Here is a 17540-nt window from a genome sequence, read left to right on the forward strand (position 1 = left end):
ATTTACTTTTAATACAAATGTGATAAACCTATTTATTGAGTACTTCTTACATGCTAGAACTGTATATACATACTTTATTTCCTCACTGTGACAGCCAGGACAATTACGTATTCTATTCCCCCAAAAAAGTGAGGCCCAGAGAGGATCAATCCTAGTCAATGGCTGATCCGGGATTCAGGCTTGGATCAGCCTCATTTCTAAAGTCCAAGTTCTTTCCCGTAGGCTCTGCCGTCTTTGAGAAAGCAAAGCCCAAAGACAAACTCATTGGAAATTTCAACAGGGCTTTTACCTGGTTAAAAAATAATGACAGACGAAAAAATGAATGCATGCATAAACAGAGTCTATCAGGGTATCCAAAGAGCATGCGGCTGGCGAATATTGGACCTCTGGGGGGACTAGCAGGTGTTAACTATGGCTGCGTGTTACCTAGGAAAATTGCAGGGTGCAGCAGTGGAGGAAGCACGGGAGACCTGCAAGCAGGCTGAAGGTATCACAGTCTTTAAAATATGTATTTAGGGGCGCCTGGGTGGCGCAGTCGGTTAAGCGTCCGACTTCAGCCAGGTCACGATCTCGCGGTCCGGGAGTTCGAGCCCCGCGTCAGGCTCTGGGCTGATGGCTCAGAGCCTGGAGCCTGTTTCCGATTCTGTGTCTCCCTCTCTCTCTGCCCCTCCCCCGTTCATGCTCTGTCTCTCTCTGTCCCAAAAATAAATAAAAAACGTTGAAAAAAAATTAAAAAAAATAAATAAAATATGTATTTAATCTGTCCACGTTCATTTGCACTGCCGCTTCCCCATTCAACTACTTAATAGCCTTGTAAATCTTCACTCTTCATGTTTGCCCTCCCCCAGCCCCGCCCCAGCCCTTCTCCACACCCCCGGAGAATCAGTTCGCGCGTCCGAACCTTCCGTGGCTGCTCTCTAGTCCGAGGGTCAAGTTAAACAGCCTTTACGTGGCCTTCCAGGCCCTCCACGTTCTGGCCCCTGCTGCGTGCACGGGCTTCCACCTCTTGCCATGTAACCACCTGTGCACCCTGCTCCAGACACCCTGGCCTTTTCCTCCCTCAGTTCCTTCGCACTCTGCGGCTGTCTTCCAGTCCCCCGCCCTCTGCTTTCCCAAATCCCACTCAGTCTCAGTTTAGAAGCCACTTTTTAAGTGAGGCCTCTCCTGGCTGATTGCTCCCCCGCGGTCTCTTCACCCGCCATCTAATTAAATCTTCCTGAATGTGCTCCCCAAGTAGTCTTCATGTTACCTATTGCAATTTGCATTATACACTTGCCTGATTATTTTTAACGTCTGCAAGTGTCACAAGGGTTTATTTAGCACTGTGCCTGCCTGCCACACTGCTGGAACTTAATAACTTTTGAATGAATGAGTGGAGGGACTTGAATTACATTTTAATTGTCACCATCATCAACCTATCAAACAACATTTCGAGTTCTCCAGTGCTGCTCTCCTGGCTTGCCCGCCCCCGTGGGGTTGGCAAAGCCCTGGTGGAGAGCAGCCTTTCTGACGCACCCACCGCGCGCTCCGGAACTCTGGGGAGGACCTAGGCACAGCGGGGCTCAGGGCAGGTCCTCAGGCCAGGTGTCCCTCTGTCTCCCAGGTTCACGTGCATTGGGGGAAGAGCGGCGGAAGAAAAGGGGAGAGTGAAGCGAGGGGCGCCGGGTACCTACTGGAGACCGCGGGCCGAGTCTGGTGCGCCTCCGGCCTCTCGGCCAGCAGCCGCCAGGGAGCTCGACTTCCTCCTTTGGGGGCCGGCGCGCGGGGCTGGGCTGGGCTGGGCTGGGCTGGGCGGGGCGGGCGACGCCCCCGCCGGGCTGGGCTCCCAGCCGCCCCAATGGGATTCGGTGCGGGGCCGCGGCTGCGCCCAGTCCCGGCGGCGCGCTCGGCCGCGGAGGAGGCGGCCCGGCCGGGACAGCGGAGCCTCTGCGCCCGCCTAGGGGAGGCCGAGCGAGCCAGGCTGTCGCCCGGGGGGGCCATGGTGGCGGGCGCCCGCAGTCTCCTGGCCCTCCTGCTTGTGGTCTCCGCCCCGCTCCGGCTGCAGGCGGGCGAGCTGGGTGAGTGGAGCGCGGCCGGTGGGGGTGGGCCGGGCCGGGCCTGGAGGGACCCGGCGCGGGAGGAAGTGGGGTCTCCGCCTGCACCCCGAGGAGTCCTGCCCTTTCTGGCCGACGGCGGCTCGAGTATAAAATAAGTTACTGAATTTCGGATCGTTCCCCCACCCAACTCCTTCCTTCTCCGCTCAACGAGAGAAGCAACTCGACGCCTGCCCGCGTTCGCTCTTCTTGCCCCGAAGCCGGGCTCACTCGGCTCCCAGACTTCCTGACTCCGCCGGCCCCGGGAGAAGTGACATGGCCCCGAGGTGGCGACCCCGGCCGCCACAGGGGAGAGTCGTGTGTGGGGACGCTGCGCCCAAGCCTCCCTTGACAAGGCTGCCGAGTTGCTGGGCGGCAGGGGCCCTCCGTGCGCGGCTGCGATCCTAGCGGGTGCGTTCGCGGCTTGTAGGAACCGGGGGCAGATGTTTCCCCGGGGTTGTGGCCAGGGGGCCGGCGGGCCGCCCTGCCGCTCCTCACTCGTGTGCCTCCTGCACCCCAAGTTGGAGTCCTGTGGCTCCTTCGTGGGTGTTTGAGCGAGTCGACTCCCGACCAGGCTGCTCTTTCTGTGGACCTGGTCCTTGGTTTCAGGTTGGACGTAATTAATTAATCCACAGCCCAATCTGCCTCTGCGCATCCACCTGATTAAAGCAGTAAGCCGTTTCACCAGCCCTAGACAAATCCTTGTTAATTAGTTCTTTCCTGATAGGGCAGCTTTCTGCGGCTTTTCAGTTCATGTTTCTTTCCTTCCCTACTTCTGCCCCTATTCTACCGAGGTTATTGAATAGCACTAACCATCTAGAATATTTTGACAGCTCTCCCACCCCCACCCGTGTTTTCTAATGAAGCAAGTTTCACTGCTAAACCAAATGCTGGCTTTTTTTTTTTCCCCCACTGAACCACATATCCATTCCCAGTCTGAAGCATGGCTACTTAAGATGTTACTGGTGTTTCCTAAGTTTGCTTACATACCAATTTATTTGTTTCAAAGCTGAAGTTTAGACAAAATATGCCTTGGCACTAATAGAATGCTATGCATGTCCTAAACATTTAATAAATATGTATGCTTTGGGGGCACCTGGGTGCCTTAGTCGGCTAAGGGTTGGACTTTGGCTCAGGTCATGATCTCACAGTTGGTGGGTTCCAGACCCAAGTCTGGTTCTGTGCTGACAGCTCTGAGCCTGGAGCCTGCTTCAGATTCTGTGTCTCCCTCTCTCTGCCCCACCCACTCTTACACTCTGTCTCTCAAAAATGAATAAACGTTATAAAAAATTTAAAAAACATGTATGCTTTTATTGAATATGTAGGATTTTGATCACAGGTATCTTAAGCACTTAAAAAATGTTTCTCATCACTGTTTGAAGATGCAACTTTCTCTTTTTAAGTTTATTTATTTTAGAGAGAGGGAAAGAGTGGGAGAGGGATAGAGAGAGAGAAAGAGAATCCCAAGCAGGCTCCACCCAGCAGGGAGCTGGATCCTGGGCTTGATCTTACCAACCATGAGATCGTGTCCTGAGCCAAAATCAAGAGTCAGGTGCTGAACCAACAGAGCCACCCAGGTGCTTCCTGAAGGTGCAACTTTAATACTGCAGGTCTGTGAATCCCTGTGACACTGTGTCCCTGTACTAATCTGACCAAAACTGCCATCCATCTTTACAAAGAAGTTTCAGATGTGCAAGATCATCCAGGCTGGTGAACAGGTGCTTGGTAGAGCAGTTCTCAGGGAACAAGTGTGATTGCTTAGATTTTTTATTGAGCTTCAAATTTGAGATTTTATAGCAGTTGACTGGTGGAAGATGATGTTGTCCTTCGAGTTTCCATGAAACATCCTATATGTTTAGGATGTTAAAAGAACCAGTAAAGGCATAAGTATTCAATCACACAAAAAAAGCAAAACTTAGATTTGGGACATTTACTGAAAAAAAAAAAAATCTCCTAGGAACTCTGGTTCTGATACCTCTTGAATGAAGCAATAATCAGTCATTTTTTTCTTTTAATATTTCTCACATCTGTGATGTTCCCAATTAGCCCTGGGTCACCTGTTTGGCAAGTGTCCCTAAGTTTAAGCAGGCACACCCATTTGGTCTTGAGATACGCTACTGGCTGTGGTTGGATGGTGGTCATAGGTGTTGTTAGCCATCTTCATGTTTACAAGAGGGCAGCCCTGGCATAACGGTCTGTTTTTGATGAGAAGAGGACCGTTTGTTCCATTTTACCTTCATTATTCTGGGAGTCAGCCTAGTCTGGTGCTTCTCGGGTCCCCAACCTGCCTGATCACGACGGTCTCGGGAAGCTTTGTAAAGCCCCAGCTCTGGATTGTGAATCAGAATCGCCCATGGGCACTTAAAAAAAAATTCCCCCAGGTAATTCTGATTCAAATCAGCTTTGAGATGGCGGAAACATTTTATAATGTAAGGATTATGATAAATGGCTACCATCTGTGTCATGGACAACTTAATATTACACTTTCATTCATTGTGTTCTGTTTCAGGAAATGAATGTGATACTTTAATCTGAATATTTATAAGCCTAGTCAGTGAAATTATTCCAGTTTTTTATGTCAGAGTCTGGAGAAGCTATACTGGTTCCTTTGTAGGGCTGACGCTTGCCTATCTGGTGCTTTTGCTTTATTTATTTATTTGTTTGTTTATTTATTCATTTATTTATTTAATTTTTAAGTGGCCACCTCTTCTAGTGTTTATAGCCTGCCAGGCCCCAGACAGTAGGACTTGATGAGCAGGATTTGGTCTGACATCTGCTGCTTCTTCTGCCCTGCTCCTCTGGACCTAGTTAACTAAATTGAGATATTTATACAGATTGTTTCACATGGTTTTTGAACTTCATAACACCACATATAAGTTAATCTTTAGTATTGATTCAATTACTATAAATCTATAGGCTTGGACTTAAGTCTTCTTACCTTTATTATAAGTTTTGAGAATAAAATACCCTAATTCATGTGAAGATTTTGTGCTAACTAAACATCCCTGATTTTCCCTTCCCCAAAATATTTGGAGATGTGTATGAAAGATTTCCTCTTTGTGATTGAAGTGTTAGTGAAGAGTAAAAATAAGCAGTCAGTGTCTAAGGAAACTTGTAAGCATAGAACTGGATACTTAAAAATTGCCTTAAAAATTCTGCCCAACTCTTATCTGTTACTATTGGAAGGTCTGTTCTTAAGTCATCACTTGTATATATTTGGTTAGAGATGGGACAGCAGATGTCTGATGTTCTAGGTGAGTGGCTTCTTAAAAGGTAAGCACAAGTTTATTTGGGTAGCTTCTGTATCAGTGTTTGCACCCACCCCAGACTTTCTATCATCTCCCTAGGTCTGGGGTTCTGTCTGCCCTTTAGTCTGTAAGTTCTTGAGGGAGTGACTGGGATTGTCGTCATCATCCTGGCACCTGACAGAGGTGCTCAGTAAATGTTTCTCGGGTTGAACTGAACAATCTCTTCATGTTTAGGAGATTATCTTCAAATTGTTTCCTAATTAGTAGAAACTAAGTAATAAAGAATCTACTGAAGTTCTTTATGAAGGTTCATCTGGTGCTTCCATTAATTAATTTGGTTAGCAAGCCCAGCCCTTTGGAATGTTTTATTTCTGTATGTAAGGATGCCTTTTTTTTTTAAATGTTTATTTATTTATTTTTGAGAGAAAGAGAGCACAAGCACAGGCTGGGGGTGGGGGGCAGAGAGAGAGGGAGACAGAATCTAAAGCAGAGAATCTGAAGCAGGCTCCAGGCTCTGAGCTGTCAGCACAGAGCCCGATGTGGGACTCAAACCCACAAATCGTTAAGACCATGAGCTGAGCCAAAGTTGGACACTTAACCAACTGAGCCACCCAGATGCCCTGTCAGCTGGGTGGCAAGGATGCCTTTTAAATGAAAGAACATCAGAAAGAAGAGAACATGCCAGCAGAACATGGACGGTGCCTTTTGGCTACAGTAGATGTAATTTGTACCACTCAGAAACATTAAGTTGCACCATATAGTTCAGAAAGGAAGTTGTGTTAAAGGATTCATTAAACCAAAGGATGCTATTATGATTTGAACTCTGAATAGTGTCCTGAACTGTATTTATTAACTTTTTATTTTATAAGTTGAACTCCTTAAACTTGTGGTACTGAAACAGACTTGAAAATCACATACAAAACATAACTTGGAAATAGGCTAGACATCTGACATTTATAAGGAATTATGTTTTTATTTTTAAGACGCATGGGAAAGTGAAATTAACTGCACCATATATCAAAGGTTTTAGTCATGTTAAGGCAGAAAGAACAAAACAAAACCAAAACAGCTTGTTCAGGGAAATAAGGAAATATTTCCTGTAAAGTTTTGGACTTACTGCTATGTGTGTCCTATAGCATAAAGTCTACCCTATACATATTAGAGTAACAAATTTCTTGTTTTTTAAGGAGATAATAGCATAACCTCTCTGGAGTTGCACTTAGCACATGGTAAAAGCTCAATGAATGCCAGCTATCTTACTTTTCATTTCTGTTTATTACTACTAATTTGAAAAATATGGGGTCCCTTTGTTCTGCCTCCCCCACTGCTTCTAGGACCTCATTTTCTTCCATGCTCCCCCATACTCCCAGCCATACTGGATTTCTTGCCATTTTTCAAAGATAGCAGACATTCTTCTGCCTTAGAGCCTTTGCACATGTTGCCTAGAATAGGCCTGCCCCAAATATCTACATCACTCCCTCCCCCTTCAGTCTTTGTTCAGATGTTACTTTCTCAGGGAGAATGTCCCTAATCACCTGTAACCCTCCTGCCATCCCCCAGGACTCCTTCTCCCCACCTTCCCTGCTTTCATTTTTCTTGGGAGCACTACCATCTTCCAACAGAATATATCATTTACCCTTTTATTTAATTTGTCTGACTTCCCCCTAGAAGAATGTCAGGTCTGGGAGGAACTTTGTGCTTTGAACAGTGGCCACCATATGATGGGGCTCAGGAGGGGATGTGTGCTCCTTGGGGGGGGGGGGGATGCAGTAGAAATACAGTTCCTGCCCTGTTGTTAAAGACTCAAAGCTGTGACTCTAGCTGAGACTCAAAACCAGAACAAGACAAAGTAATAAAATTCTATGTCTAGTCCCATTGTTATTTATAGACAAAAAGTCTGAAATATGGGTTTAAAATAGAAGAATTCATTCTGGTATATTTGAAGTTTGGCTTTGAGGATAAACCCATAAATATCACCAGACCTTCAGATTTTTTTTTTCTTTAGTATATGGTGTAATCTTGTCTTTTTGCAACTGAAGAGTCATGTTGATGTCATTTTCCAGATGTTCTCTGCTTTGTATATACATAAAAAAATAGTTGTTTGCCGTGGGGGTAGGGGAGTGGGAGAGACTTAATTGTTGGGAAAAACCCACATGGCGATTTCTAGCCCAATGTAGAAATAAATTTTAACTGTGAGCTCTAGTATGCTGAATCCAGACCAACTGTCAAACTTGCCTTTCAGTTGGATTGAAGAGAGTTTATTTTTGTTTTTTGGTTTTGTTGTTGTTTGTTTTTTGTTTTGGCCAGGGGTAAGGGGGAAGGGAGGATAATAGGGGAGAGTAGAGATGAAAGGAGCTTTTTATAGTCTCCACCAGCACCTGGTACAGTTCTTGGTAGAGAAAGGGTTCCAGATAACTATTTCCCAGTCGGCGCATGAATGGTGTGGCTGAGGTTTGAGAGAATGAAGTGAATGGTGATATTCACTAAGTTGTTGTAAACAGAATTGCATACATGACTATTGTGATGACTTAGGAAACACTCTGAACGTATTCAAGAAAATAATTAAATTCAACTCTGAAAAGGCTTGAGAATCTTTGAGACTCCTTTACAGGCAGCACCAGGAAAGCTTCCATGAGTTAGGCACTGGCAGTCTTAAGAATATTGCAGCAGGTGGTATTGGAACAGGTGAGTCAGAGGTCCCCAAGATCTCCAGATGCTTATACATTGAGGGCATCAGGGGCCTATTTCACCTTGAAAATCACTGGGACAGTGTTTAGACATTTGTGACATTATCACTGTATTAAACCACATTGTCATGTATGCCTTGAGTGTTTACTGCTATTTCAACTTGATCTATTAATCTAGCCTTTGTGAACTATCTCTCTGGGAGCTTTTATGCTGTGTGAAATTGTACCTAATATGTGCAGAAATGTCTTGTGTCTTATGTGTGGTAATTTTAGCTTAGATGGATTTTTTTGTAAGAAAAGCTGCAAAGAATAACCTTGAAACAAGGTATTAGCTAAGTGGTTTTATTTTACCCCATTTCTCCCTTTTTATAAAGCTACACTGGAGCTTCACCCCCCCCCCAAAAAAAAACCCACAAAAAACAAAATCAAAAACAAAAAAATTTCTCTTAGGATGAGACTTTCTTTCCTGACTGCTTTCCCAAACATATTCCCCAATGCTTACATGGCACAACAGTTGTGGAATAAAGCAGGGTGTCGATAAATAATATTGTACCCACATACCGTAATCCTGCAAGGAAACTGTTACACAGAGAACCAGTAAGGACAGGTTTTTGGCGCGCACACACACACACACAAATACAAATATATATCCCCACAACCAATGTACATATGCATACACACACTTATATACTATCTACTTTTTTTTTTTTTACTAAATATTGGGTAATAAAATTTCATCTCTAAATATGTGTAAGGTGTAAAGAACAACAATAAAACTAATAAATACCTGGGTACTCATTCTGCTACCTAGTCTGTACATGCTTTTATATTCTGCTTCTTTTTCAACTTCACATTTTATTAAAAGCTTTCACCATACTGTTTGGGGAAAAAATTCTAAGTTTATATTTATATTTAGAATTAGCCTTCAGGGAAACCAAAAACTCATTTTCAAGTCCTTTACTGCTACTGAGGAATATCTAATGGGAAAATGGAATTTTTGTCTTGTCCAATCAGCCATGGGTCTTGTCCAGATTTTTGTCTTTTGTGTGTTTCAAATAACCCTTCCTTGCTTTTGGAGTCAGAAGAAATTTGCCCGTACTATATTTGAGAAAATTATTACTCTGAATGTAGTAAGTATCAGAAAGGTAAGATTTCTTGGTCCTTCCTGAATGAGATTCTTAATTCATACTTAAAGGACTCAACTTTGTCAATGATTAGACTATTTGGAGTTTATCTTTACTGACAACCACATTTGTTTTATATGGTTTTATATTCATTTTCCAACTCAAATTACAACCACTATTATGGCCTTTTAATTCAGTGGCCAACATATTTACATTTTACAGGAAGGGAAAAGAACAGTCTCTCTTTCATCACAAAATTAAAATCCTTGGAAATTAGTACTAATCTAGTTCCATTTCATGATTAAGTCTGTTTAGTGGATATGCCTAAAAGTTGTGTATGAATTATTTTTTAAAGAGCACTCTTATTCTTGAAAAAAGGGAAAGAAAACTGTATTTCGCTATTCTGTCAAAGTACAAGGCCAATGGATATTAAAAGTTAAGAAGTACAGTAAATTTGAATTACTAGTGCATAAAACTTCCTACAGGAAATGTAGGTAAAATCTCTGTGAGACTCACTTAATTTTTAAATGGCTGAATGGATTTAATTCAGCCTTCTTACTGCTTTTCACAAAAGCAAGCTTGCCTCATATTGAAATGTGGTTGATTTCAGCCCAAAAGAAGAAACTTTTGAGACTTAATAGTCCATAGGACCACTGAAACATGAGAGCTGTTTATTGAATTGCTCCCATTCTGAGGAGTTTAGAACAGAGGCTGCTTATTTTGAGAATTACATGGACCATGATTTGCCTTTTTTCCCCCTGAAAAAGCCCTTGCTTTGCCAAGAGACTAAAATTGAAGATAGCCTCCAGATAGAGAAATGCCCCAGTATCTACTGTTGCTCCTAGCTCCCTAGGGTCTAAAAATTTACGAAACCTTCTTGCCTTGTGGGTAGGAAATTCTTTTCTCTTTCTGTTTTTCATCTTCTTCCCCCCCCCCTTTTCATCCTCTTTGCTACAGTTGCTGTGCTGTATTACTAAGATCCTAACAGAAACACTTCCCCTCCCTGAGGTATTTGACATCTGTTAAATACCAAATGGCATTTCTCTCCCAAATATTTCATTTGCGTTTCTAAATAGTCTCTTATATTACTACAGTGCACTGAACACCCCTAAAAATATTGATGGTGCCGTCTTAATATCATCTAATAGTCAAGTCATATTCAAATTTACCCAGTTGATCTAAACATGTCTTTTTACTGCTGCTTTATACGAAGAAAGATCCAAATGAGGTCCACACGTTACAGTTAGTTATTCTATCTCTTAAGTCACTTTTTAGGTACCAGTGATCGCTACACACATGTGTTTTGTTTTCCTGCAAGGAAATCAGGTTCAGCTATTTTGTGACACAGATCAATCTTAAATTAGACCAACTGGCTTCTGAGTTTTGTGTTTTTTACTTGGTGCGCTAGCCACTGTAATTCTCTATAACCTTGAAATTAGACCTAAAGACTTGATTAGATTAATGCTAAGTGTTTTTGGTGAAAGTACCACAAAGGTGTCATGTGCTGCTGATTGTGTCTCAAGATGCATACATTATTATTGTTATTATTGTCCCACTTTCTATCATGCTAAAAATGATCAGTGACTTCAGCTTGATCCCTCCATTGTGAAGCTGCCTTTTTCCTTTATGACCTGTAAATAGTCTGTGGAATGATAGTTTATTACTCAGTAAAATTACTCTTCCCCATCAACATTTCATTTGGTGGTGTAAGCATCCATCGATCATTGCTTTTCCATGTAGATTTTTTTATGTCAATAAAAATTTAAAACCCTACCTTCATAGGTATGTTGATTTATCAAGTGGTTTTTGCATCTAATTGAATCCCAGCAGTTCTGAGAGCTATGAAAGAAAGGAACTGAGATCAGAAAGATTGAATCATTTACCCCAGGCACACTCACTTTTTTTTTAAATTTTTTTTTTTAACTTTTATTCAGCTTTTGAGAGACAGAGAGAGACAGAGTGAGAACGGGGGAAGGACAGAGAGAGAGGGAGACACAGAATCCAAAGCAGGCTTCAGGCTCCAAGCTGTTAGAGCCCAACACGGGGCTCGAACTCACAAATGATGAGATCATGACTTGAGCCAAAGTCGGATGCCTAACCGACCGACTGAGCCACCCAGGCTTCCCGAGACACACTCACTTTGAGTGTCCATAATGGGATACAGGTGCATGTCCTACAATCCTAGATACCTTAGGATGGTCTCCTGTCCTTCATCTTCTAGGAAAGCTCTTGTCCTGGGGAGATCAAGTTAAAGAAGTCTTAGAGAAACACATTTTCAGGAAGCTATTTATGCAATAAATCTTTAATAGTCTTTGGTTTCTCTTAGAGGTGATCACATTTGCTCCAGAAATATTAAGACTTTTTCAAGTCTCAATTAGTAGTTAACCATGTGTTTTTATTGCATTATGATGAAGTCTGTGGTACAAGATGTGGAATGTACAAAGGCAGTATACTTTTTGGGGACTGTGCAATGTGATATGAGCTTATAAAGTTTATTTTTTCCTCCATCAACTCTTAATGTTTCATACTTCAGTAGATGCATGATAAGATACCATTTCTTTCCTGAGATTTGCTATTTTCTGGTCAGTAAACATTGATTGCTTTTTACTTCTATATGGTACATATGTGTACGTTCCTAGAAAATTTCTCATCCTATTTCTTTGTGTATTTTCTACCATATGCTCAAATAATTTCTTTAAAAAAATTTTTTTTAATGTTTATTTTTGAGAGAGAGAGAGACAGAGACAGAGAGCAAGCAGGGAAGGGGCAAAGAGAGAGGGAGACACAGAATCAGAAGCAGGCACCAAGCTCTGAGCTGTCAGCACAGAACCTGACATGGGACTCGAACTCTCAGACTGTGAGGTCATGACCCGAGCTGAAGTTGGTCTCTTAACAGACTGAACCACCCAGTTACCCCTAAATTTCTAAATTGACACTTTTTTCCAGGTGTCAGAAATGTCACCCTGGCTTAAATGTAGATCCTGAAATTTCTTATTGCCTGTTCTAGACTTATAAATGAAATCATGAAAATAAGTGTCAAAGAGCTAATATAGACTTGTTCCAATTTTAGGAATAGATATTAAAATAAAACCATATAAAACTGGTATCTCAAGAATTTTTCATTTTTGAAAAGGTTCACTGCAAGATCCCTATTTTTTTTTTAATTTTTTAACATTTATTTTTGAGAGATAGAGTGTGAGTGGGGGAGGGGCAGAGAGAGAGGGAGACACAAAATCCGAAGCAGTCTCCAGGCTCCGAGCTGTCAGCACAGAACCAGACGTGGGGCTCAAACCCACCAACTGTGTGATCCTGACCTAAGCCAAAGTCTGATGCTTAACTGACTGAGCCATCCAGGAACCCCTGGTCCCTATCTATTAATAGGAATTAATTAATAAGGGCTCTTTAAGTCTCTTGCTATTCAGAGTATATCTTTCAGGCATCAGCAAAATAATCATTACCAAGAACCTTTTGAACGCACAGAATTTCCAGGCCCTGCCTATTACCCAGATCTCAAGATGACTGGTGTGCCCACAGAAGGTTAAGAAGCAGCACTTAGATCCACTGAAAACTTCATTTACAGAGCATCTTTTAGGAGCCACCTTGGTGCTAAGAAAAGTGAACAACCTTTGTTAGAGGTAAAATAGTCACCTCTCATTAGACTGTCCCTTAATATTGTGGTAAAAAGTACTTGCTTAAATAATTAAAGAGAAAGGGTGATAGAGTTTCTCATAAGTTTTACACTAATCCCTGAATTAAGCATGGCTACTTTCCTCATGTTAATTTTGAGACAAGAAGAGTAAGACTATAAAAAAATAATGTGGGTTTTAATACTAATGGTGCTGCTCAGCAGTCATGTGAGCATGGGCAAGTCTTAAGTCTGTCTGCCTCAGTTTCCTCACCTCCACATTGGGTGACTTTAGCAGCTGCAGCCTTAAAGCGCAGGGACTGAGGTCCGTGGTTTCTGGAATTCAGGAGAGGTTCAGGTGCCAGCTCAGCCACCTGGGCCAAGTTACCCGGCTTCTCAGAGCCTCATCTTCTTCACACATAGAACAGGGGCAATAACAAGAGGGATGTGGGATGGAAAAGTGGTGTTGGGGTCTTCAGTTGTTCTCTATTGGAAATGGCCTATCTTACAAGCTATGGGGTATATTCTTGGATGTTTGAGATATTACTTTCTATATGTCTGTATGTGTATGTATGAAATGTTTCATAATTTTAAAAAGGGAACTAATATTTATTATTGGTAAAATACGCTTATAAGAAGATTCAGTAACATAAAGTCCCTTAGAATACTCTATCTGCCACCTTTTATAATAAATGTTTAGTAAATGCCAGGTGTTATTAGCATTTTCACAATATTATGGCGATTTTTTTTTTTAACTATTCCAATAACATTTTGGTTCTTGCTGAGTTTTTGAAAAATGTATCTGGAAAAGTGACAACGTGTGTGTGTGTGTGTGTGTGTGTGTGTGTGTGTGTGTGTGTGTGTGTGAGAGAGAGAGTGAGAGAGAGAGAGAGATGTTTATAGTTTTAACGAACTGAGATTAACTTTATCCACACTTGGTATACTGGATTTTTCTTTTTTTTTTTACTCCAGAGAGAAAAGTCAAAGTCCATTTACACTTTATCGGAATATTGGCGGTGTGTATATTTAACATGGAACCAAGGTTAGAAAATATAGTGCATGGTAGAGACAGGAAAGATTTCCCGCGTTTATCTTCACCCCCAGCAATTGCAACTTGGACATTACATCAACATCCTGACATTATTGGTAAAGGTCAGCAGCTGCTTTTCTCTAACTTCCTTATCCTAAGCATCTATTCAACAGAGATAAAATAGTTGTCTTAGGCTTGTTTTGCTGTACAAACAAGTTTTTTCCCCTTTTTATCTCTGAAATTAAGCAACTTCTCTTAAAGAATGCATCCAATTTGTTACAAATTTCCCCCACAGCACTTGTGAGTTCACAACAGTGGGAAAATTCTTCCTTTTGAATTATCAGATTCACATAGTATAATTTCAGTATCGTTCTTTAAAGTCTCAAGGCTAGAATCCACTTCTCTGCATCTCAGCCTTAATCCCAGAAGCCCCATCATGGAATCCCAGTGTGCATCCCATTTTTGAGAGCCTAGCCCAGGAGTTGGCCGGCCATGTGCCCTATGGAACACTACATCAGGAGACACCCACTGAGGAAGGGGTTCCCTGAGAATATTCCAACCTGTGTCTGCTGTGAGAACGTCACTGTGCACTCTAAGGGCTGTGAGATGGCCTGTGGCAAAGAAAAAGGTAAAATTCTACAGGTAAAATTTATCTTGCAGATCGTGTTTGGAGATGAAGACTTGACCTCCTTTTAAGTTTCCCAAAGACTCAAAAGCATACAGTGCCCACTTTGGGAGATGCTGTCCTAGCAGTCAGTGGGGCCCTGGATACATAATGGGGCAGGGAGTATTCTAATTAAAGCTTCTGACAGACTCTCTAACCCTTAACACAGGCTCACTCATCTTTACCATGCCCAATTGTGGTCAGGCTCTTTTTTAATGTTTGTTTATTTATTTAAAGAGGAAGAGAAAGAATCCAAAGCATGCTCCACGCTCAGTGTGGAGCCTGACATGGGGCTTGATCTCATGACTGTAAGATCATAACCTGAGCTGAAATCAAGAGTCGGACACTTAATTGACTAAGCCACCCAGGCACATGTGTGGTTAGGCTTTTTAAAGATGAGGAAAATTGATACACAAAAAAAAGGTAATTTCTTAAGATCATGGAGCCAGTGAGTGAGGGAACTTGGACAAAGTCAGCAAACCCAAAGCAACATTCTTGCTACTTTAATATGTGTGGTAGTTTTAAATAAAAATATGGCAGTTAAAATATTTTGAATGCTTACTGTATGCTAGCCTTTATGCTTAATACTTTACTACCATTATCTCACTTAATGCTCATGATAACCCTGTGTGTCGAGGGAGGGGGACGATATCATTGTCTCTGTGATGATGAATTGTAGCTCTTTAAGAGAGGTAAAGGGACTTATCTAAGGTCAAACAGTCAGTACTGGGCAGGAGCCCAGTGTCCTAACCATTGTCATCTGTCACCTCTTAAGTATATGGAAATAATTTATGAAATTAGAAAAGCAATAGGTGTGCAAGCCCTCTTCCCCCACACCCACACCCCTTCTGTGATCTTTAACTTTTCCTTGGGAATCACAGAACAGGAGAGTGACCAAGAACTATGCAGTTCTTGCAGTTCTATGTGGTTTTACTTATAGCACATTAATGGATAGCACTAAATTAGGTTTTGAGATTTCTTTTTTTTTACTGTTAGGTATGCTTCTTATGTGAACATTTAAAATGTTTGATGCTCTTGCACCCTGATGGAAACAGCCTCACATTATGTAAGGAGTCTTGGATAGGACCTCTTGAAATGACTCGTTTCATTTTCATGCATTCAAATTGATTTATTTTAAGTGGTTCTTTCAGCTGATAGGAAACACCGTCTTGGGAGTTTACATGGAGAGACTTTTTGACAATAAGTACCTTGTGTTTCCTTTTATTTTACTGCCAAATGTCTTTCATCTGCTGAGGCAAAAGTATCATCTTCTTTAGATCATTAGTCCTATCATTAGCTTCCATTATTGTACTTGGTGGCAATAAGGTCTAAAGAGATTCTAAAACAGTTTTGCAGAACTCGGTCCTATGCTTCTAATCTATAGCTGTGTCTTCTATCAGCATAGTATTATCCATTTTCCTTCAAGAAAACGAAAAATTTTGAATAATTGAAGTTACCATCACAACTTCATTCTTACTAGCTTTATTCTCACATAACCACTTAGACCCTTCTGCTCTTATTTTTCCATTCCAGGCAACACACAACATAAAAAAGTTAAACACAGCTGAAAAGAGCAAAATTTATGAGAGAGTATGGCTGACAATGAAATTAGTAATACCTTGGGAAGTCTGTTCACATTGCCATCAGACAAAGAACTGTAATAATTGCAAACTCCCCTTTGTGGTTGAAAAGATTGTAGTCATCAAGAGCTCACTTGATCTTAGACATGGGAAAAGATGTTCTCACACCCACACACAGGTGATTGTATATGGGTTGAGACCTGTTATAACTTGAATATTAGAAGAGCAATGATACAACAGGAATGAAATCATGTTTCTAGAAATGGTTTCACTCTTGTGATATTTTAGAGCACTATTTCTCAAATTGCAGGTGGTGACCCATTAGTAGGCAATAAAATTAATTCAGTTGACACAACCAGCATGCTTTCAATTTAAAAAAATGAAGTGGAATAGGAAAATCATAATGCATTACATACGCTAAAAAGAATTGTAACGTTAGACTTCTGTTTGTTTCTACATGTGTGTGTATGTGCGCTTACTTAGATTGTAATGAAAAATCTTTTTTTTTTTTTTTAATGTTTATTCATTATCGAGAGAGAGAGTGACAGAGACAGAGACAGAGCACAAGTGGGGGAGGGGCAGAGAGAGAGGGAGACACAGAATCCAAAGCAGATTCCAGGCTCTGAGCTGTCAGCACAGAGCCTGATGCGGGGCTTCAACTCACAAACTGTGAGATCATGACCTGAGCCAAAGTTGGATGCCCAACCGACTGAGCCCCCTGGGTACCCCAAAAAATCTATGTTCTAACTATGGGTCATAAATTTTTTAAAATGTTTGAGGTCTGTTGTTTTCTTGTATAGATTAGTTAATAATTAATCTTAAAGGAATTTTTGCGTTATGTATTTTATGTCATCCAATTTTCCACAAGTGCAATTCAGTTGAAAGTTTTCTTCTGAAGCCTAATTCTTGCTTTGTAGTATTACAGAACTTAGTTCATACTAGGTATGTCTTAATTTCACTTTTCTGTTAGTGGAACGTGATTTCTTATCAAAGGGAAATAGTCTTTTAAGGAAGTTATTGTTTTCCTTTCTTAGTGGGTGGAATTAGAGTAGACTAAATAAACAGTTGACGCGTGTAGACAAGCATCTGGGATTTGTTTTAAGCTTATTTAGAAAATACCCTGTATATCCATATTTCCGGAACAGCTGATATTAAAAGCATAGAGACATATGCCTTCATTTCAGGCATTTGGAGAATAGATATTGAGCCCATACCTCTGGGAGCTGTCACTATACTCTCAGGAATTACTTGTTAGCACACCCCTCTCCCTTTGCCTGTGAGCTCCTTCAAGTGAGATCTGCATTATTATAAATTCCTAGCTGTTGAGTGAGTTTTTAATGACAGTCTGTGCGTATTGGTTTAAAGAGACTTCTTTCAGTCTGTACCTTAAGGCTAATGCTAAAAGTAGCTTATGTTACAGAGAACATTAGGTAAATTTGGTATTTTTCATTATACTATTTTTCTGATATCTACATTATGCTTTCATATTGTAGAGAATTTAGAAAATAAA

General features: G+C 41.4%; 1 protein-coding gene across 1 annotated transcript in view; it reads left to right on the forward strand.

The window, feature by feature from the left end:
• Positions 1 to 1823: 1823 nt before the first annotated feature.
• Positions 1824 to 17540, forward strand: part of DCBLD1 (discoidin, CUB and LCCL domain containing 1) — a 66191-nt gene continuing 50474 nt past the window's right edge. Inside the window, exon 1 of the mRNA XM_086707675.1 lies at positions 1824 to 2057. Coding sequence (XP_086563801.1) covers positions 1838 to 2057 — 220 coding nt within the window. The 5' untranslated portion in view covers positions 1824 to 1837. The remainder of the gene's footprint in view (positions 2058 to 17540) is intronic.

The sequence above is a fragment of the Puma concolor genome, chromosome B2 (assembly GCF_028749965.1).
Source record: "Puma concolor isolate L17-30 chromosome B2, mPumCon1.1.hap2, whole genome shotgun sequence".
In the NCBI taxonomy this organism is placed as follows: Eukaryota; Metazoa; Chordata; class Mammalia; order Carnivora; family Felidae; genus Puma; species Puma concolor.